The 22,913-nt window shown below is 42.3% G+C and overlaps 1 protein-coding gene across 11 annotated transcripts in view; it reads left to right on the top strand.

Annotated features, from left to right (window-relative positions):
• runx1 (RUNX family transcription factor 1) overlaps positions 1-22,913 on the top strand; it is a 48,253-nt gene that overhangs the window by 14,476 nt on the left and 10,864 nt on the right. For 2 of the 11 annotated variants that reach the window (XM_078104540.1, XM_078104528.1), the window contains exons 3-8: positions 6,272-6,455; positions 11,787-11,935; positions 12,014-12,124; positions 14,378-14,534; positions 20,065-20,169; positions 21,776-21,979. In XM_078104540.1, coding sequence (XP_077960666.1) covers positions 6,368-6,455; positions 11,787-11,935; positions 12,014-12,124; positions 14,378-14,534; positions 20,065-20,169; positions 21,776-21,979 — 814 coding nt within the window. In that variant the 5' untranslated portion in view covers positions 6,272-6,367. Of the gene's footprint in view, positions 1-6,248; positions 6,456-9,247; positions 10,372-11,456; positions 11,936-12,013; positions 12,125-14,377; positions 14,535-20,064; positions 20,170-21,775; positions 21,980-22,913 lie in introns of those variants that run through there. The other 9 variants (XM_078104545.1, XM_078104530.1, XM_078104549.1 and 6 more) reach the window with 7 other exon arrangements.

Genomic DNA, 22,913 nt, shown 5'->3' with positions numbered 1-22,913 from the left:
GAGGACGACCGTGCTCCCCACTCACCCACAGTCACTCTAATGAGTGAGTAGATCAGATCAGCATGGACTACCCGACACAATGCATCTCAATTCAACTGTTGATCCTCCTGCTCTTGGGGCGTTGCAACAGAAGGTCTTCTTTTCCATAGAAATCCAGCTGTTTGGTTCACTTCCAAAGTCCAAACACAAAAAATATATGATGTCATCTGGGACACAATGAGGCGTTGCAACAATCATTCTTGGTGGCCCTTAAAACATCTAAAGTGTTTGGGTTTAGACAGGAGGACAAAAGAAGAAGGGAGGACGTGGGGGTCATTTTGAAATTTGGGAGGGGTTGGAATGAATTTGAAGGTGGTGGTTAAGCTGTGTTCTTTAAAGGTAAGGCTACTTGCACCATAATTGTTAAAACAGCATCCAATGCTGAGAACCGCGATGTAAGCATTTAGCTCACAGCGCCACTGTGCCTCAAAGAGCTGCTAGCTTGGCCGTTGAATTTGGTCGTTGAATTTTGAGAAGTAGAGTCATTTTCTCATGGACTTATGATCAGAGGAGTTGCCCTGGTGAAAACGAGAAAGGATGCAGCTTTAACACATACAGCGTTGACTCTTCAGAACCCGATGTTGCCTCCTGGTATCTACATTTAGGTGAGCCCATCTTCCTCTCAGGCTTGCTTCTGTTGGCTTCTCATGATCACTGCAAACTGAAGTAACCGTATGTATTCTATTTTATGTCCTATTTACTGGTCCTGGGACCATTCAAAGACACGTTTATTTTCCTTTTATCAGTCCACAACCTTTTTTTATGTAAAAGCCAGATGGGAGATGTCACTTCATCTACCTCTGTCTACTTAGCACACGGGATGGACAGAACTGGACGTCCACACAGTACATGTTTGTGATCAGTTCTGACGTCAGTGTTCACTGTCCAGCTAACAGTGTCTGTGTGTGTGTCTCCGTGTGTGTGTGTGTGTGTGTGTGTGTGTGTGTGTGTGCGTGTGTGTGTGTGAGAGAGAGTTAAATGTTTCTGCTCTAATGCACCTGCTTAGCCATTCAAACTGCACTAAACACAGCCTGAGGCTCTTCTGTCGTCCTCTCTTTATCCGTCATCCTGTCTCTCTGCCTCATCTTGCCTCTCTCTCTCTCTCAACACACTGCTCACTTTTGTCTATTTTCATTTCTACGTTTCTACGTTGGAAGAACTAACATCAAATAGCTTTGACTGTGTGCATGGTTACATAGGTGCTTTCTCTCTCTCTCACTCTCTGCCTGTCTCCATCTCTCTCTCCTTCTCTTTCTGTCTCTTTCTCTCTGTCATTTCTTGTGTCAGAAAATCAATTTTTAGTTTAGCAGGAATAAGCCCATCTCCTCTCATCACAGAGATCGGTTGAATAATTCAGCACACACACACAAGAACTAATGCTGTAAACAGGTGCCATGCAACCGCCTCTCAAGCTCCGTGCAGCCAGACTAAAAGTTGTAGATGCTTTCTCTGGTGAAGTTTAAGTTTTTAAAGAGAACCTGCAGCCAATCAGAGGACAGGCGTGGGACTCCTGCTGACCTGTGTCGCGAAATGTCTTCCTACCTGAAAAACATGGACACGCCTGCTCACTGCTGTCTGGTTTCTTGTCAGTGTTTGAATTTACACTGACAGGATGTTACACCTCAGTAGTAGTGCAGATTCAGAGTGAGAAGTGGTACACCCATGTGCACTAACATGCACAATCTAAAGGCAAGCGTGAACACAGGAGAAGTTCTGCTAACGGCACACAAGACTTCTCTCTGCTCAGGAAACCATTACTTCTCCATATCTACACATAGAGGATGTTTGGTGATATATTAATGCTCTGAATGTACCTTTAATATGTATCTTTGAACAAACATCTGAGTGTATCAGGGTGCTTTTCACTGCTTGTGGAGCAGATGTTTAGCTGTAGGAGTTCAGTCCTGGTTAGCAGGGTGGATCTCTACCTATTGGTCAAATATTAGACACGGCTACTTCCTGTTTACGGAGCAAGGATCAATGAGACCAACTTTTACTTGAATGTTTATCAATGTTAAAATTAAATGGTATGTTGGCTTCACGACTAATTTGACAGACGGGAGGTTGATCTGTTTATGTGTGTGTGTGTGTGTGTGTGTGTGTGTGTGTGTGTGTGTGTGTGTGTGTGTGTGGACAGACAAATTGAGAGATCAACAGAATGAGAAACTTATTTTGAATCCATCATGTTCCCTTATCCTCACAGTTCTTCTTCAGGACATTGGATGTCTCCTTAATGTAAAAGTGATGATCCGTTACCCATGGTGACCTCTGCTGACCTTTAGTGACAATCACCCTTTCACTACTTCCTCCATCTGCCGCTAGAAGGACTGAAAGCTTTACGGCTCCCCCCCTTCATGGTAAATGCCATAAAGCAACAGCCCTCTGTGCCATAAAGTAATCAAGCAGGCTGAGTGGTACCATGCAGGGAAGAGTGTGGTAAAAACACACAAATCAATGTATAATGACATAAATACTGACACAAACTGATGTTTTGTCTTTGCAAATGAAGCATTTTACGTATGTACAATATTAACAATAAACACTTTATTTAGAAGACCTGTATTGTGTATGTGTGTGTGTGTGTGTGTATGTTGTATACAACAGTGTTCAGTGTGTGCGTTCGTATGCATGTGGGACAGCATGAATATTAGTGTGTTTCGTCAGCGTGCGAGCCCACGTTCTTGCGCAAGTCTGCATTCTATTCTGTGTGTGTAGGTGTGTTGTGTGTGTGTGTGTGTGTGTGTGTGTGTGTGTGTGTATGTGTGCGTGTGTGTCATTTGGTGCTGCTGCTAACTGATATGTCAGAAAATCAATTAATTACTTTTAAGCGGCAGCTAACTGCATCCCCGCAATACACCCCATGAATTATAGACGAAGTATGTGTGTGTGTGTGTGTGTGTGTGTGTGGTACAATCGGTTGCTCTGTTAACTAGAGACAATTGCTAACTTCTCCGTCATTGATCAACTGATGAGAGTGCTCTGATACAAATCTACTGAGCTCTGAAGTGTCTGAACTGGCTCATCAATGTTTGCTTCTATGGTGTGTGTGTGTGTGTGTGTCTGTGTGTGTGTGTGTGTGTGTGTGTGTCTGTGTGTGTGTGTGTGTGTGTGTAATTCAAAATAAGAACAAGGAAACCCTTTACATTTTCGTTGATATTAAATTACATTGACTATATGCCACATTTGACTACAAGTCTTTTGTTATAAATTATGATTACCATCATAAAAAGCTCTTAAAAATCATGAAACTATAAAAATGTTGATATCACATTGAAACCACAATTAATCAAAGTTAATTTGAGTAAATTAGGGAAACCTTAAATATGAGAGACAACAACCGTTGACACAATGAGCCAGATGTTACAGATATTAGTCAAATCGACCTTTCATTGCAAATTCTTGAAATTTGTTAATACTGGATTAAGCTAAGGAATAATGTAAATTGTTACAGGTTAATTGAGGTAAATTGATTTTTTTCAAAATTGCGTAATTTGTCTTTACCATTACAGTATTCTATTACCTAATGAATTCCATAACTTTCCTGTTGCCCTGACATCCGTACAATTCATTAGTAAAAATTAGTTAGTAAAAATGTGTGAATCCAGGGTTTCTTTGGTGCTGACCCACAGCACGCATGGAGTCACAACCGGCAGGTTATAAGATCAGACTCCATCCATCACACTGCACCTCACAATAAAAAAGTTAAATATCATAAAACGAATATCACCACAGACACTCAGTTCATAATGCTGTGAACACTGCAATAATCCCGCCATTCCCCCTGTGTTACCTCATTTAGGGAACAGACAGCACCTCAACTGACTTTTATTGAAATTAATAATCTTAAGGATATATGTTCATAAAAAGTGTGAAAGAAAGATGCTGATGATAAAGCGGAGATTAGCACAGAGGAGGACCTCTTTTCCCCAGACTCACCCCATCCCTCCATCGATCCCCTCGCTCAGGGTGGCAGCGTTGTGTGCGGGTGTGTGTGCTATTGATCCGTACCATGCCACTGTCACTGGCCTCAGGGTGGCCTCAGCTAAGGGACGACAGGGACAGACAGCCGCTGGCAGAGAGGGGGGGGGGGGGGGGGGCACTTCTTTTTCACCCACTTTCTTTCTCCCCCTTCATGAGTCATGGCCTGTACAAGTCAAACTCGGGACATGAAGTATAACCTTTGACTATTAATATTATTATAAATAGGGACTCCGATCGGAGGCTGTGTCCAGACTCTGTAGCCTGTGCTCATAATAAACTGCACCGCTATCAAGCATAGCACATTGTTTTACATTATTTACAAACAGGACAAGCCGGGTCACATACACCGATCATTACATTTGTAAAAGCCATTATTGTGCCAAATGATGTGACACACTTGTACATAAAGTTTAACAAGGTTACTACAAACACTGAAGCCCGTCCCAGGTGAGCTTAATACGAGGGCTCTTATTCCGTATTCATACAAAACATGTTAGCAATAAAAAAAGGCTGCATGGATATATGTACATATAGGCCTGATATCGTAGTAATACTCTGGGGTCATCTTCGTCATGGAAGTCCCTGAAGTCCAATAAACACCTAAAGTCCTTATTCATCTAAAGGATGGTCATTAAAAAGCTCCCGCCGCACTGCGAGACGTGTCGGCCCACCAGAGCGGGACCACATACGGGGCCAGCTGAGCTCTGTGGCTCTGGGCTCCACCAGACGACCACGCGGCTCAATGCCAGCCAGTGGCACACACTGGGGGTCTGAGGTTGCCATTGAGGGTTACATGGCTGTCGCTCACACATGCACACACACACACTCTGAGACAAACACACACACACACACACACACAGAGCACTGTGGTGATGTCACTGGGCAGAAGACCTCCAGGAGAGTCCCTACGGGGAGCTCACTGTCCACCAGTATGTGTGTGTGTGTGTGTGTGTGTGCACACTGTGCAGTGGTCACCTTGAGGTTTAGTAAAGCATCTTGAACCAGCAGAGAGCAATGGAAACACAATTCGACTTTAGTTTTACATCTCAACTGTTGTGCTAACAATATCTCTGAGGGAGAAAACCTTGTTCTTAATAAACTCCTATGGAAGCGGTATATCAGACGAAGACGAGTCAGATTAGGGTTTGGGGGGACCAGTCTGAATACATGTAGGGCTTATTTCCTGCTGACTTTGCAAAAGGTTTGGCTTGGATCCTCCATGCAGCAATGATCCACAGGTATTTCATCCTCAACGTTTCATATTTCTGTTGCTAAAATCAGGTTTAATCTAATATCAGGATAGTGAGACATCCAGGTCCCTGGTGTCTCAGCGTCCCTCTCTGACAGTGCCTGCTGTAGAAAAAGGTATGTTAGCAGTCAGCTTGTAGTGAAAGACGGGAACCCTTCTCCTTGGTTTCTCCTTTCCTCCTTCCTTGCTCAGGTAACGCCATTGGCCTTAGTTAACCGTTGGTTCCCAGCTTAGTTAGTTATGTAACGCACGCTGTAGTTTAAGATTGGACTGTCTGTTGGTTTTCAGCTCTTCCAGCTAACTCCTTAGAAGAGTAAAGCAACCAATCTCTATTGTTGTTAGACCTCAGTGGGACACGGGGGCTGAGTTCTCAGCAGGGGTCAATGATAACAATAATAACAGTGATAACAGGCCAGCTTGTCATTTATAATACTAGCTGCATCCTTATCCATCACATCCATGAACACACATCCAAACGGCAGCTTCGGTGCTGAATCAAACCTGCTAATGTCACTCAAGTGTGTGACCTCAATTTCTACCAAAACTTCCAGATAGAGAGAAGAAGGGGAGGCCGAGAGGGAGGGAGAAAACGGGAGAAAAAAATCATTTGAGTAGCTAAATGAAATTAGCAGCTTTGAAGAGCCTGGGGGCAAAGTGGAGTCGTGTCCCCCGTGGCTACGCTTTAAAGAAGGAGGGAATGAATTACGCTTGACTGGCTCCTCGCCTCTTGCTCCCTCACTCTTTTCTGGTTTCCACTAATATGTAGGGTTAGGAGGGGGGGGGGGGGGGGTGAATGAGGGGTATAAAAGCACAATGCGAAGGTGAGCACAGGCTGGAGCTCTTCTTTGTCAAATTACTTTTCTGATTCTTTCCTAAGTGTTTTCTGTTGACTTTCAACTTTGGAACCCTGGAAAACCAAAAGTTTAAAAAACACCCTATTTATTTGTTCTTCCTCTCCTTTTTCTATTTCCCATTTTCCCCTCCTGCTGTTTTCCCTCTTAGCCGTTTTTTACGCTTCTCTGTATCTCTGCTCCCTTCCCGCTGGGTGTTGGAATCTTGGCCCCCAGCTGTTGCTGCTTCCGCCCGCAGGACTGAAGCATGAACCCTGGGACGTTCTCCGGCTCCGGGCCCCTGTCCTGGGCCATGTACCTGATGAGGAAGGGCCGGACAGGCAGCGGACTTTTTGGTAAAGATTTCTCTTCTTCACACCGTCCCCATCATGTCCGGTTTATTATTTTTAACTCAATATTAATCATCTGGGGTGTAGAAACGTTACTTTCAGATGATCCACGAACATCTTTGTGGCTACTTCATTCTTCGAGACGCTTGTCATACTGTAGAAATTGGGATACTACTTTTCCTCACGGGATATTTCTGCTGATATTGTAAACACTTTAACAATACAGACTTTAGATATAATTATTTATAATTGAGGGACACTAGTTCTGGATGGGTTCTCCTGTATACTCTGATATTTTGGATTTGATTGATTGGTGATTATTTGAGCGTTTCACACAGGAAATAATAACGACTTTCACTAGATTCTAGATTTGCGTTTGGAAACAAAGATTGGAAATGTTTGCGCTTTTGAAGGCTGGTAGCAATATTTGCTGGGATGATGCTGAAAAAAGCTATATCTTTATGTCTTTCGTTAGTTCCAAGTTCAATATCCTTTGTTAAAAGTATCCATAATACTAAATACTGAATAATACTTGAAAAGCCCCTGTGGATCATCAGTTCTAAATAATAAAATTGTATATATACTGCAGCCGAAGCTATGAAGCAGTGCCACCTTCAATAACTTTGATAGGCAATTGTGACTGGGTATTGATTATGGATCAGAGGACAAGAAGCGGTTCACGTTGCCAAACGGTCGCTGGGAAGCGCTGGCTGGGTGAAATCCTACTCCTCTACCTCTTTCCTTATCCGCCTCGGCTTTATTGGTGCCTTTAAACGTTCACATCTCACTGTGATTATTTAACCCAACACACAATATATTTTAACCTCATGTTGTCTGTTGTGAAGTACTTTTAACATGTAACCTGGTAAAGGACTTTACATCTATATGGAACATATTTTTTTATTTAACACATTTTTTACAGAGGAATTTATGTTTTTACATGTGAATTCATGTCAACAATTCATGACACATTTTCATCTGAATATTAAACTTTCAGACATTTTGTGGCAAAGCGCAGCTTATCGGGACACAGATAGATGTATGATACGCATGAATATGTGGATCATATGATGCATAACTATATGAATCGCAACTGGCGTCTAAACTCCTTTTGTACACTTGGCCTCACTGATATATAGTTTCATCCTCCAATGATGAATTATTTATAAGCGTGCTATGAGGAATAAATGTCCATTGTTGGATTTGATGACACTTTTTGATGAAGCTGCAGGTTGACAGTCCTTTAGCTGCAGCTTCAACGCAAGCGTATTGGCATGTCTCCATTGCTCCTCTTCTATCCAGATTTCTATCAAATTTCACAATCTCTGACCATCGGAGAATTCTCTGCCAGCGAGGTCGAGGCGCTCGACTTTGTCCATAACTGATCTCGAGACAACAAGTCCAAAAAAAGACGAATACTGGACGAGGAAGGGAAAGATAGATATTTCCAAGGGCAAATCACGTCACGTCCATCTGAGTCCGGGACGAGAGAGCAGGCGTTTACATTTTTTATCATCCCCTTTGGCTACAGGGGCATGCATGCAGGGGTAGACTGGCGTCTCGCTAAAGCTCATCCGACAGCGTAAGGCCTTATGAAACAGGCGGGGGCCACAGGTAGACCCTCAGCCAGAAAAGGGTTAAAAAGTGTTATGGTTTTGTGAAGTGGAAACCAAAGTACCAAAGTACTGTATTTTTATGAAACACCTCTCACAACAATGTACCCTGTTAAGCTTTGACTAATGGGATTGCAATAGTAGTACTTTTTATAATATTTGTAAGCACTTTGAAAACAAACTACATTTCTTTGTAAGGTTTGCCAATTCAAAAAGAAAATGTAAGTGTCCATAATTCCTAAAATCCCAATGGGAATTTGAAAACGTGAATTCATGCAGTCATGGGTCTCACTAAATTGACTGTTTATATGTTTTAATTTAGACTACATTTATTTCTAAGGTTTGCCAATTCAAAGAGAAAATGTAGGTGTCCAGAATTCCTAAAATGCTAATGACCTAAAATGCTAATGACTAAACTATATCAGCTGATATAAAGTTGAAATAAGAGGGAAATCGGACTAAAATGATGCTAAATTGATGTTTAACCTTAACATCCAAACTATAGGGAAGAAAAAGACCTGCATCAACGCAATGTATCCAGACTAAATTAATATGTAATTTCTGATTCTTTCAAATCTAATTCATTCTGATTTATTTTACAATGAAATGGCCGACTGGAAAATTCAGAGAGGAATTTAAACCACAATTTTAGATATATTATATAACAGTGCTTTCAAATTCAGTGGTATATCATTTTTCACTTAATCATAGTTGTAGCGTCATGTTGCTTCTGAAGTTAACCACCATTATGGCCTTTCCCTGCTTCTAAAGCTTTTCATATCACCAGAGGGACCAATGGATGAAGCCGTAAAGCTCAGTGTATTTTTATTAGTAGTAATGTTGTCTTCTTCCTTTATTAAAACAGTAATTTAGGTTTTTCTATAGGATTTCAGAAAAGTAACCAAAAAAAATAGAACATGGCTGAACATATTTTAGAAGATATTTTATTTTCAGTTAGCATCTTCTGATTCACTTTAACTATTTGGTATTAATAGTTTATCTGTATCATCAAATGACAGAAACGATCCTTCAATATTATTTAACCCTCACAGTATTTATAGTATTTATTTTAATTGAATTTTCGAAGGGTTTTTTTTGGTGTGTGTCTACACAGTTTTAAAATAAAATACATTTAAGTCATAGATGTCTTTCCTTTTCATAGCGTGGTTTGGAATAATAATATTCAATATGTTACCTGATCTTACCACGATGTAAACAAACATGTAAACAGTATCTTAAGCCCATTGGAAAGAATACATACAAACTTCTGTCTGTCCGTCTATAACTGTGACTGTTGGTCACCAACAACATGATGGGTGAATCCACGATGTGATCCAGAGCACAGACTGCCCCCTATCGTCGGTCTGCGGTACCGACAGCCGGTTGGTTCTCGTTGAGGACAGAAATATGCTCCTCTGCTTAACATCTCAGTGTGAATATTAATCTCGGGAGCGTCGGTATAGTTCTTCTCCTTTTACTCACCGTGACGTGTTATTTTAATTTAATTGGGGGGAAAGAGTTGTCAGTCAGAGATGAAGTCTCTGCAGGAGGAAGTGCCGCTCCCCTTAAACCCCGCCTCCCGTCGGACGGACACAACGCCGATTGGTCGATCCCTTTCCAGGGCAGCCGGCGGTGAGCCTCTTCATTGGCTGAGAGCTGGGAAGCAAAGGTCTGCCGGTAAGGAGCTCAGTGCCGACAGCCGGGATGTCAATTCATGTTGCGCGAAGGGAGAGAGACATAGCCGGGCACGCGAGAGAGCGCGAGAGAGAGAGAGAGCGAGAGAGAGCGAGAAAGAGAGAGCGTGAGAGAGAGAGAGAGAGAGAGAGAGAGAGAGGCTTCTAACGGTACCAAAGTGTTCTGTTAGAAATCAGGAGGAAGTGAAATTGAGAGTTCAGACTAGTTCAGCTGTGGTTGCACGTTCCCTCCGTGTTCTTCCACTTGTCTTCCATTGCGGGGCCAAACATGCGCGGTAGCTTCAGAAGGCACGAGGCGCACTGAAGGCTGCCCGGCATCATCCCAGGTCCGCGGGACCTTTCGTCTCCTCTGCTCTGCTCCCGGGGGTCGGAGCCGCGCTCGGGACGAACCGAACGTTCCGAAAGCGATAAAGCGCCGCGGACCGGGCCGTTTGCTCCTCTCCGGTTCACGGGTGGTCCACAAGAAGAACCCTCGACCCGTACACAGAAGAAACAACCCGCGGCTCGCGCTGTCCCTGAGACCCAGCGGGAGATTTACGGCGAACACCGGGACGGCCGCGTGTCTGCGGACGCACTGTGGCGCACAGATGGTGTTTCTGTGGGACGCAAAATACGGTACGAGCCGTTTCTCTGACGCGTGATTATGCCAGTGTCTTCACAGAGACACGTACATACACATACATGTATTTCTGTACCTTCTCCCCCTTTATGACCCGTCTGCTCGTGGTCAAATTGGCTTTGTGTGCCGTTGGGGCTTTCGGTTATAGTACTACTATCAACTAATATCCACTATAAAGTACTTGGAGAAAAGTGTGACGTTTTCTATAGTACATTATATTAACAGAGATATTTTCGAAAGTTAAATATCATTTGAACTATAAAAGTTACCTGAATACTGCATTAGTCATATTTGTCAAATTTAATAAGATTATTAATTCATTCATTATTCCCATCTCTTAAGATGTATTTGGACGTATGGGGAGATTGTTTCGAATGAGAGAAAACTGTTTTTAAAATATTACAGATTTTGATAATTAACTCAATTTTGTTAGTTTTATTAGTTAACTGCTCGTTTACTTTTTTGTTTTATTTTTTTCATTTAATATTTTGGAGAAAAAAAAGTAACAAAGAACATTTATTTAATAATTTGAACATTAATTTCACAAAATGGGAAGATGGACAATTATTTTTAAAGAACATTTCCCTAACATGAGGAACATTTATCTTACATAAAGAACATTGATCCAACGTAACGCACATGTGATCCCACACCAGCTGCTGCTAGGCCAGATCTCCTCTGGTGCAGACTGTAGTTATAAACTATGGCTATTGACTGAGGTGAGTAGGAGGTCTTCCTGCATTTACCCGGGACTCCTGTTTTGAAACCTGCCACGTGAGTCTGAGCAGAAATGCAGTGTTTCTATAACACTGGAAAACCACCAGCATGTGGCTCCGCTTGTGGGTTGGCTGAGTGACAAAGTAGCCGAGCCCCAGACAGAGGGACGGACACACAGTTCACCCCAGTTCCTCTGAGCATTTCTACATGGGTTTACATGAACCAACTCCTCCTTTGTGGATGGCGTTCCTCTTCTCTCTGATGCTGCTGCTGTCCTCACTTAGTGACACATACATACACATACTCTACATGCATAACTTTTACTCTCATCTGTGTGCTCGCCTGCTTATCCCGGGTCCTCTTTCTTTCATCAACATTGCCGTAATTCATGTGATTGGGAATCATTTTTTTTCTGTTGAATAGAAAACATTGGCATAGGATCCCTTAAGGAGCCTAATTGGAGGTCTTCTAATGTGTTGTGTTGTCCAACTAACAGACCCAGAGACCCAGAAACTCAGAATCACTCACTACAGACTGGGACCATGTCCCCATTTGGAGCCTTTGTGCGTAGGGTTAGGACCAGCTGTGAGGTTCCCCCTCTCTTGTATCAATCCGCATTCATGGACACACCGGCAGAACTTCAGAGCAGATGAGCTCTTAACTCGACTAACCCCCCGCATGCGTTCTCTCACAGACCCGGCCCCGGGCCGGCGCTACACCCCCCCCTCCACCACCTTGGCCTCGGGGGGGAAGATGGCCGAGGCCCTGCCTCTTGGCACTCAGGAGGCCGGAGGGGCTTCTCTGGTTGGCAAACTGCGCATGGCTGACCGCGGCATGGTGGAGGTACGGTTGCATGCAAGTCAACACGTTGACCCCCCCCCAATCTAAGTGTTCCGTTGAGTAAACGGGAAGTCTCTCCAGGTGATCTCAGACCATCCGAGCGAGCTGATGAAGACGGACAGTCCCAACTTCCTGTGCTCGGTGCTGCCCACGCACTGGAGGTGCAACAAGACGCTGCCCATTGCCTTCAAGGTGAGTGTCTCCCTTCGTACGCCTACATTTAACCCACCGCTATATCTTCATTATTAGTTATCGTTACTCACAGATAATAATAATAACATGCTTTACACTTACACAAGGTCATTCATCTATGTATTTATTTTACACGTATTCCGTGTCGTTTTTGCAGATTTAATTATATTTTTCACGTAGTGACTTAAAGCCATGATTAATTATGAAAGTGATTATATTTAATTATAATAGTGATTATCAAAATATTATTTGATAACACAGATAAGTATTTCAACCGGGAGAATTATGTATATGTATATAGTCTGAGATCTTTGCATTAATGTACTTTACTCAATCAGACAAGTAATAATAATTCAAATCTAAAGAAAATCTTATTACTCACACAATTCTCTAAATGGATATGCCTCTAGTTTCATTTATGTCATAGACTCATTATTTCAGCACCGATCTCAGCTAATGGAGGCGTTTCACAGCATCTGGAGTAAAGGGGGGTAAACGTATCGATCCTTTTATTCACTTAACAGAGTGAGAGCAAGAATGTTTCAGCATCATAATTCAGGTTCTAAATATTCTTCTTACCATAAGACGCATCTCCGGCCCTCTGAAAATTTAGTTCAGTGGGTGTTTAAATTGTTTATTTTAATTTACACTTACGACCAATTCCTTTTAAGCCATCTCTTGTATGATAAACTATTATAATATATTCCTAATTAATGTTATGCAAGAACCTCTGTTCATAAATATAATCATTTAGGGGCTTTAAAGCAGTTTATTAGCATTCATCCATCTTGTGTGTTTTCACGGTATGATTTTCTTCATGCGTTCCCGTATGTATCAACATCCGGGGATGAGGTCGGCTTCCCTGCACTTTGAGACAAAATGCATTTGTGGAAAAGCAGCTTTTAGCCGCAGAACGCACAGTAGATTGATTTATTGAGCATTATGCATTAGTATTTGCACATGTGTGTGTGTGTGTGTGTGTGTGAGAGAGAGTGTGAGTTTGGTGCATTATGCCTCATTATTAGTGTCACGGGCGGATGTCACTGCCTTTTACTGATAATGGAGGACTATTATGATGCACGCACTCTCTCATATACATGAAGACAAACGCAAAATTACACATTTCATGACCACTTAAATATGATCAGGAGCAAATGTATATGTATATGTATATATATATATACACACGCAGAGGTACTATGTGTGTAAACAGGGTTATCATCAACTAAAACCAGAGGAAGCGGTGAAATGTTGGAAACCTGAATAACAAGCAGTATCCTGTAATCCTGAACCGTGCTGCTGATCTCAGGTCGGCTAAACCAGCTGGGGCTGAAACTAAACTACATCAAAGATATAATGAAAATATTGAATTATAAATAATTATAAACTTGGTACATTCAAGCATGTGTTTAAAGAACACACATTGGCTTGAGGCTCGAGATGTTTTTCTCTCTCTGCTGGACTGTTTTCATACTCCTTCTCTGCCAGTCCCACTCTTGTCTTCCCGTGATCGTGTGTGTGTGTCTGTATGGGTGTGTGTGTGTGTGTGTGTGTGTGTGTCATCCCTCCTCCTTTCCCGCTTCTTGAGCGTTAACTACAAGCCGGCCACGATGCTGCTTCACTACGCAGAAGAACTTTTTCCGATCACGTGCCGATTATCGGCATGTTAGTCTTTTCAAGTCACACTCAAGGCGACGTATGTGAACAATAGAAGTCGTGGCTTGAACTGAGAGGTGAGCCCAGGCTGGGCTGGGTGTGATTAGCGAAGGTATGGAAATCACCTCCTGTGGTGAACCTGCTCCCCAGCACACTGAGTGTTTCATATTTCAATTTCACATTTGTTTTAGGAAAATGATTTCCCTTTTTTATTTCATCATTTGCATCTTTTAAATGAAATTTGAGCAGACAAAGAGCTTTGAAGCTGTTGTGTTTCTCGTCGTGTTTATTCAAAATTATAACAGCAGCGCCTTTGTTTACTTTGGATGCAGCAGGCTCTAGGAGTATAAGACAAACATCTTCATCATAAAAAAACAACCAAAGTGACCAAATCAATCACTATCTGTCTTTGTTATACCAACCTCGAACCATTTGACTGACACCTATGCACAAATGTATAAGTTACTAAGTAACTCATTATTATTATTTGGAAATCTCCAACAACCATGGGCAGAAAAAACTTGTATGACCAACCAAATGTACGACATGTGAGCCTGACTGACACGGTCTCCCCTTCCTTCCTCCTTCTTCCCCTAGGTGGTTGCCCTGGGCGACACCCCCGACGGCACCCTGGTGACGGTGATGGCCGGGAACGATGAGAACTACTCGGCGGAGCTTCGCAACGCCACAGCCGCCATCAAGAACCAAGTGGCCCGGTTCAACGACCTGCGCTTTGTGGGCCGCAGCGGAAGAGGTATGTGCACACACACACACACACACACACACACACACACCTCATTCAGTCCCCATACTTATGCGGTTGCAGTATAAGTACGGAGCAGTCTAAAGAGCAACACAGCACACATGGAGAGGAAGTAGAGGTCGCCAGGTCAGACACGTTTACATGTACAACTTGCTTTTGTTTCATAAGTTCCGTATTTAGCTGCTTAAGTTATGTGACAAACTTATTTGAACTACAATGTTTTTCTGAAGCCAGTCGAGCCGTTTGGCTCTCTGACATGTTGCTGGACGTTAAACATTGAGACTGCAATGTGACTGCACACATGCATGAAGACACACCAACACAAAGAGGAAGAGCATATGAATGCTGATCTTCGCTGTAGTCTGACATAAGAATCTTTCCCCTGGTCTAATTTCAAAGATCACAACCATATGATCCAAAGTGCCATCGGCCCAAATATGAGTGGGAGCAGTGTCAGCCGGCCCCCCTCTGGCTCGGGTTTAATATGTGTGTCGTGAACAACCACACAACGCAGCGGATAAATTAGGGGAAGTTCATATGAATATAAACAGTATTCACACAACTTCCCCGTATCACTCCATTCAGTGTCCAACTCGCTCTGCCCCCCCTCCTCCCTCTTTTTAACGGACACACTAGACCACAGTTACACTAAATCAGTCACAGGCAAATGTCCCGACTAATCTATTTAAAACAGGCGTCCTGTGTACACACGCTGGCAGAACACTCGCATAAAAGTAATCCCCAGCTCAATGGAAACGTCAAAATAACTGTCAATATTTGACTGATTCTACCGTTCTGCCGTTGAAAAAAACAGCGTACTACAAATTAATGTGCAGTAGAATTCAAATGAATAAAGTTGATGTGTAAAAATTTGTTTTTATGCAAATTGAACTGCACAGAATACAATGAGGTCCATTCTGCCAGCATTACTCCATCTGAAGAGTATTTTATTAACATACAAAACAAAGCTGCTGGATCACTACGGCCAATGCGAGGTTCCACAACCTCATTCGGTCTAATTATTACCTATATATACACAGTACCAGTCAAAAGACACACATTGTCATTAAATTGAATGACAAAATGTGTCCAAACCTTTGACTGGTGCTGTATATGTATTTCTGCTGTAGATTGATCCACGTTAGGTGCTCTAGTGAGTATTTTTGGCTGCAGGACAATAGCGTCTGTCCATCATTCCTAAGCAAGCAATGTTGTTGCACTAAATTACATTTGAGTTATATTTTAAAGAGAAATCACACAAAAGCAAAAACACATTTTGTCTTAGCAAACAAAGATCGGTTTGTTAGATTAGATTAGATATCCACAGCATCCCAGAAGAATTATGACAAAAATGATAAGAAAGTAACTCGTTGATGTGTTTTTATTGGAGCTCCATGGCACACAGGAAGTCGCGACATCTCGCTTTGATGCAGACAATACTTCATTAGGGCCCACAGCATGTTGCTGCTTTGGTATTTGATGACAAAAGGGGACGAATAGAAGATGTGTGTGTTAGCATTTGGCTTCCTGACAGTGTCTCCAACTCGAGGTAAGACAGGTGTGAAATGATATTTGGTGAAGGGTCCTGTGTTGGGACACTTACCAGCACATCTTTTAAGAGACAGTGACTGTTACATGGTTCTTGTTAGTTCTGTTACGTGCTTCGTCTCACCATGTTACGTAGTAGTCGGGTTACGTTCCCAAGTTACTTTGTTCTTATTAAAACATAAGCCGTGACCTTTTTCCAACCTTAACCAAAGTTTCATTTTAAAACGTTGACATGCAACAAATCCAGCGGTTTGGAGAAACGTGCAATGCAGACAGATTTTCTGGAGTAACGTTGATAACCACACCTGTAGAACAGCTTCTCCATCTAAAACCTCCAAAATGTCATTAACTGTCGGAGTGGGAAGTGGTCAGTTTAGTTGCCAACCACAATGTATGGTTTAGTGGTTTGACTGGCGGTTTCTGTGTGTGTGTGTGTGTGTGTGTGTGTGTGTGCGGGGGGTGTGGAGTCAGAGTTCATTCATCATCAGTCAGTGTTACCTGTTTGGTAGAAGCACTTAGTTCCAACACATGGCGACACCGACACACTTCATACGGTCCTCGTGCGTCAATATAGAGCTGCTGTGCGGATTTACACATTAGTAGCTGCTCACTGAAGCTACTAAGAAATGACTTAAATGAATCCTCTTTTTAAACAAACTCCCGCTGGATCCTGCCCGGCCCCCACATCTCTGAATGTCCTCCTGAGGGTGGTCGGAGTACCCTGGATGTAGGAGTCCCTACTTATTAACAATAAATCCTGTATTTCAACATACACTTTTTTTACTACAGTTTGCATACTGGTTTTAGTGAATGTAACCGCAATCTTTTGTTTCTGTTTGTTCCTTATGCGCAACGAGAAGTTGACGTTTATTTGTTATTTAACTTGTTTAACCCAAACCGTGATCTTTTCCTAAACCTAAGTTGACTGCTGTTAAGACTGTATTCATGTACCGGAGCAGACATTGCCATGCGTTGCTGGTTTTTGGAGTAAAAAGAACTAAAGATGACAATGTGTTGCTTAGTACTGGTGGATCTGCTCACCTGGTCAGGTGATTCAGTATTGAGCATCTCTATGCTCGGGACCAGGGACTCCTTTTCCCATGTTGGACCAAAACAACAGTCCACTTAATCTCCTCTTGACTCCGTCCACCAGTATCTGGTGGATCTACGTTTACGAGCTTTCGTCCAAAGTAGCGTACCACTAATATTCTTCAGTGCTTGTGTGCGTGACCAGGTTTCTGTCTCTTTTTGTTCCCCTTTTAAACAGGACCATCACTTTTCTCTTTCACAATATCTGACTCTGTGAATAGACAAACCCCCTCACAGACTCACACAGACACTCGCCAACTTGTTATCCCGGAAACACACACACACACACACGTACACACACATACACTTAGCACCTTTTTAATCCGGGAACACGCTTACACTCACACACGTTGCTTTGTTGAATAAGACGTTCACTCTCTGATTGGCTGGTTGTGAGAAGACTGGGAAGCTTGAACTCAACAGGCGCTGACATGGCGCGCACACACATACGCACACACGCAGACACACACCTCACAAATGAAAGAGACATAGGGATGTATAAAGAGAAAGTTACAGAGAAAACACTCTGGCGTGTGTTCATGACTCACACACGCCTTTGCGATATACATGTGTGTGCGTGTGCGTGTTTGTGGGCGTGTGTGTGATGCCAGTGGCTGCCTGATAGACATAACACACACTACGACCTCAGCTGTTCTCTGCCTCCTGTCTCTCGTTCTATCAGCCAAGATCTCTTACTGTAAACTGTCTCTGTAAACGAGCTACACAGAGAAGCTCTCAGGGTTTCTGTGTGCTCTGTACTACACACAACATGCAAACTGTGGAGAGCAACACATACGCCGAACAATAAGTTCAGATGTTAGTATCATTGGGATGAGTGAAATCACATCCTCTGTTTGACATCATGGTAAGATTAACCTTACTCTTTTACTTGCTTAGAAGCATGTGTACATACACTGCATTGTTGGGACCAAACTAATGACTGGATGTGTCCTTGTAACGCACGTTTTTTTAATAGTAACCATAACCACATCTTTCCTTAAACGTAAGTTTAAGTCCTTAAGTACGTAAGTTGTATAGATGCCGCTAACCATACCTCCACCACAATCTCTTCCAAACCTAGCCTGTAGATGGCATTCAAAAAATTGTTTAATAGTAATATTGCTTGAAGAAAAGATTGCATCTCCACCCCTGCAGATTATTACTGCTGATTCAGCGTCACCTGCTTTCATATGCTGCCCACAACTATTATCCAGCGATATCCATGATAAAATAGACAAAATAATGGAAAATGAGAATAATGCGGCTCAGCAAGTTATAGATGGCACAGTTGCAAGCTACATTGTCCATTTAATAACATTGTACAATGGTTATATATTAATGCACATTATGTGGAAACAGTATTTAATCAGGCTGTGTATAATGACAGCTACAGAACACACTGTAGTTGTCATTATACAGGTCTTTTGGTCTCAATTGTTATTCTTTGAATTGGGATTTTATTAGATATCTATAATTTATGGCAAGTTAAACATGACAAGTTCTGCAACAATGTAAAAGAGAAATGTTCAGAGAAAACAAAAAGAAGTGAGAGTAACACCTGGCATTACCCACAATCGTCTGCTGTGTGTGTGTGTGTGTGTGTGTGTGTGTGTGGCATCAGACTGTCTGCATAAGGAAACCTTACTCCGGTCCTGGCACACAACGACAGTGGTGTGTGTGTGTGTGGGGGGGGAATGTGTGTTTGCAGCAGGCATAGTGTTGAGTGAGTTCTAATTTCAAAACTGAGGCTGGCACACACATGCACACACTTACACACAGATATGAGTCCTTTTGTCCCATAAACATGTAGTACACAAAAGGTTCAATTGCGTTTTTAGATACCGGTACTTGCTGCTTTATTAATTTCATGCTCCTTTTGTCATCATGCATCACCAGTCCTAACATATAACAGTCACGTTTTTGTCAAAAAAAACATAAAGAATTATGGAATATCGTTATGGAAAAGCAGGGAACATTGAAGTCATACAACTAATCAGCTGTTTTCCCTTTTCAGCATCTTGTCAGGTATTCCCACAGTGCATGAATACTTGTCAAGAACAATAACACGTGGTTAGATATTTTTGTTTCTATGATAGTGTACTGGACCATTACAGCCTTGCATCATTTGTGGTGCAAACCTCTGACTAAACTGGTGGAAATAACCCACATTCACATTTCTTTGTTTGCAACGATTCCAAAGTTCCCTCAAAATTTGCATGAACATTGAATAGAAACACCGCTCCAGGCGGTTCCTCCGTAGTGTCGCACAAACAAGTGGAATGGTTCCATAAAAAAAATATAGTGTTTTCAGGCAGAAGTCAAGAGGCAGGAGTTCATGCCACAAATGCATCTGGAATAAATCATCTTTTCCAGTTAGCGACCAACCCTGGAGAGCTTTTTTCCCTCTTCAGTAACTCCTGAATGTAAGAGATAGCAAACGCATGTTTCTGTTTGATAGCACATTGGCTGTAAGCTTGCCGCCAATAGTAGTTTGTCACCTAGCAATGTTTGTCACTACATAACCAAGCTGTGTGTGTGTGTGTGTGTGTGTGTGTGTATATCAGAGTTGTTAATGCTACTTAACGTGAGTGAAACTTGCTGAAAATAGTCATAGACCTCCTGTTGGAAGTATTTGGAGGAATCATTTGTTCTGTGCGTGAGTGTGTGTTGGCGTCTAGTTTATTCCTGTCTGGAGGTTCATGACGTATCCGACTTAATGCCTTCAGCAGACCCAGAGGGGAGGGGGAGACATGTAGTGGAACAATTGAAATGAGTGTATGACTCAAAAAAGATCCTGATCGTGAATGTTCACTTTTTTTTCCCCCTTTCTTTTTCCTTTCTCTCTCACTATCCCCTGCGTGTTGTCCTTTCCTTTTCTCTCCAGGGAAGAGTTTCACTCTGACGATCACTGTGTTCACCAACCCTCCTCAGGTGGCCACGTACCAGAGAGCCATTAAGATCACAGTAGACGGTCCTAGAGAGCCCCGGCGTGAGTGACACTTACACACAAATGTGGACATGTGGAGTCCTACAGGGTTGCCGCCCACCAATGATCCATGTATGTTGAGTTTTAGCAGCAGCATCATCAATCTTCTGACCGAACATCAACGATCGGAGGAATTCTGAATGAAGTATATACATCATTTTTCAAAATCCCTTTCAACAATTCCTACTAATGGCATTTAATGCCAATTATTCCCAAATTTACACAAACAAATGGCACTGCGAGAAGACAACTAGTTTAGAATAGTTTAGAGAATATAGATGTTCATCCCATGAGTCCCTTTAAAAGATACCGGAAGACCTAACAAAGTAACATCCAAAGCCATGCTCAGTAAACCAGAACCATGATCTTGCTATTACCGTAGTCCATTCCTCAGTGACCATGTCCCATGAGAACGTTCAAATGCTGGCATTGGATGTAAAATGGTCTTTTGCAGAATCGCTCCAACATTGTTGCCTGAAGATGGAGTTGTATTTTGAGGGACAGTCATTAGATTAGGATTAGGGTATTAACTAAACTCTTTATCAAAATATTCATTTTTATTTACATTTAACACATTTAATAATTTTATTTATTTTTTTGCTGAAATAAGTATTTCATAAACATGTGGATCTACAGACTAGATAGTTAGTGAAGACACACCTCTAATCCCTTGAAATAAACTCTCAGTAGAGTGCGTCAGTAAGGAACGTGATGCAATACTGAGTTCCTCTCCCACCCGGAGTGATGCAACATGGGGATTTCTAATGGCAGATGAAAACAGGAGAAAAAGAGTGCTAAAGAACATTTATATATAGTGTGTCGTATGAATAATTGTAATATACGTTATATGGTACTGAACTGAGCAACATGGGTCTGAAGAGACGTGAGGTGATAGAAAGAGAGGAAGCATCTTGCGATCTCCGCTCAGCTGTGAATAACCATCACTCGTCTCTAACTCGCCCACACACACACACACACACTTTCACGCACACACATACATTCGGTATTAGTACACACACATGCACACTTCCCCCATTGGGAGGAAGTGCCTGTAACTGGAGCTCGGTCTCAGTACTTTGAAGTGCAGCCAACACCACAGACAGCGTGACAGACCACCACCGTACATACACGCACGCACGCACACACACACACACACAGGAAGACTACCATACCCCTATGCGGCAACCGTCGTCAGATTCCCGAACACATTAGCAGACAGAGTGTGTTATCAATGTCGGCCCACTGTTGCTGCTTGTGTTGGGTTGTAACTATTACTGTAATCCCTGGATTATATCATCTTTGTACAAGTGAGAAGTAATCTGCTGACAAGTTATCGCTTCACTACTGTGTGCTGCACAGCTTTTAGTTATAGTAACAGGTACTTTTCAATCAAAAGTGAGGGACAATCATACCTCACTCTTAAAGTAAAGGTGCTTGCCAGGACACTTTTGAACGGAGGGTTTTTTAATAAACCTTTAGTCTCACGATGAACCCTTGAGAGCTTTCTCTTCAAAAGGTCTCTTCTGAAGCAAACGGTTCTGGGACTTTCTTCTGGAAGAGCAATATACTGCATATGTAGATATCACCCCATCTCATCTCTCTCTCCCAGGTCATCGTCAGAAGATGGACGAAGTCAAACCCGGCACCCTGGCTTTTTCGGAGAGGCTAACAGAGCTTGAGCAGCTGAGACGGAGCTCTATGAGGGGGACGCCTCCTCACCACCATCACCATCAACACTCCGCTAACACCCGGCAAGCTGCAGCTCTCAACTCGGCCACCTTCTCCAGTCCGACACACGCTCAGATAACCGCTGGTAAGAGCCCAAGGGGGCTTACGCCGCCTATCTGCCTTAATCAAGGAAATTAGCCGAGAAGATGATTCGGTATTCCTGCCTGTCCATGACCAATCTCTGTAACACATTTTTATCGTAGAAATATTGCTGGTGGCCCTCAGAGGCTACTTTGTAATCGACCGGTAGACCAATGGGTTCATAGAGCAGTTCAAAGCTAACTGCACTGTATTGTTATGGTCACTACCAGCAGCTAGATCGCCACATTTTACGTGTACATAGTTTATTTTGAGGTGTACAAGTTGCAGTGTCCCTGTCCTGTCAACCAGCAAGGTTTTAGGCATTCTGGTTAAATAAAATAGTCATAATAATTTGAATAAAGCAGTACCTTTGTCTGCTTCGTCATCTACGGAGTTTACTTATTCTGCTGCTAAATTTATAAAAGTCCTAATTTTCTATTTAGTTTGTCACACCCAAAGATCTTGGTAAATTTTTACAATGCAAACTTTCTAGTACTGATGATATTTGAATGAACATCAGGCGGTTTCAACATAATAACCCTATTTTATTGTTACACACAAAGCTCAAAGCCGTGTTAGGGCAATGCTACCAAATAAAATAATTTTAATGATCTTCTAAAATTAACAGGAGGAGCAAGTAATTGATTCACAACACACCCAAATAGAGTATGGGCTAAAATACATATACAATGAAATGTCCTATACGGTATGTGTTAATATACATTAAAATGACAACCCTGATAAAGGTAGGGGTCAATATATATTTACAATGACGTCCCCATATAAGGTATAGGTCAATACTGTACATTCCAATGCTTCTCCTGGTACTTTTCCAGGCCTCAGGTACTTTAGTCTTTTCCCAACCATCTATAATACCGAGCACAACCCAAGAGTGCTTTACATTAATACAGCAGATACTTTTATCAATTCATGGTTCT

This window comes from Gasterosteus aculeatus, chromosome 1 (assembly GCF_964276395.1).
Source record: "Gasterosteus aculeatus chromosome 1, fGasAcu3.hap1.1, whole genome shotgun sequence".
Lineage (NCBI taxonomy): Eukaryota > Metazoa > Chordata > Actinopteri > Perciformes > Gasterosteidae > Gasterosteus > Gasterosteus aculeatus.
This window is presented reverse-complemented; position numbering and strand designations above follow the sequence as displayed.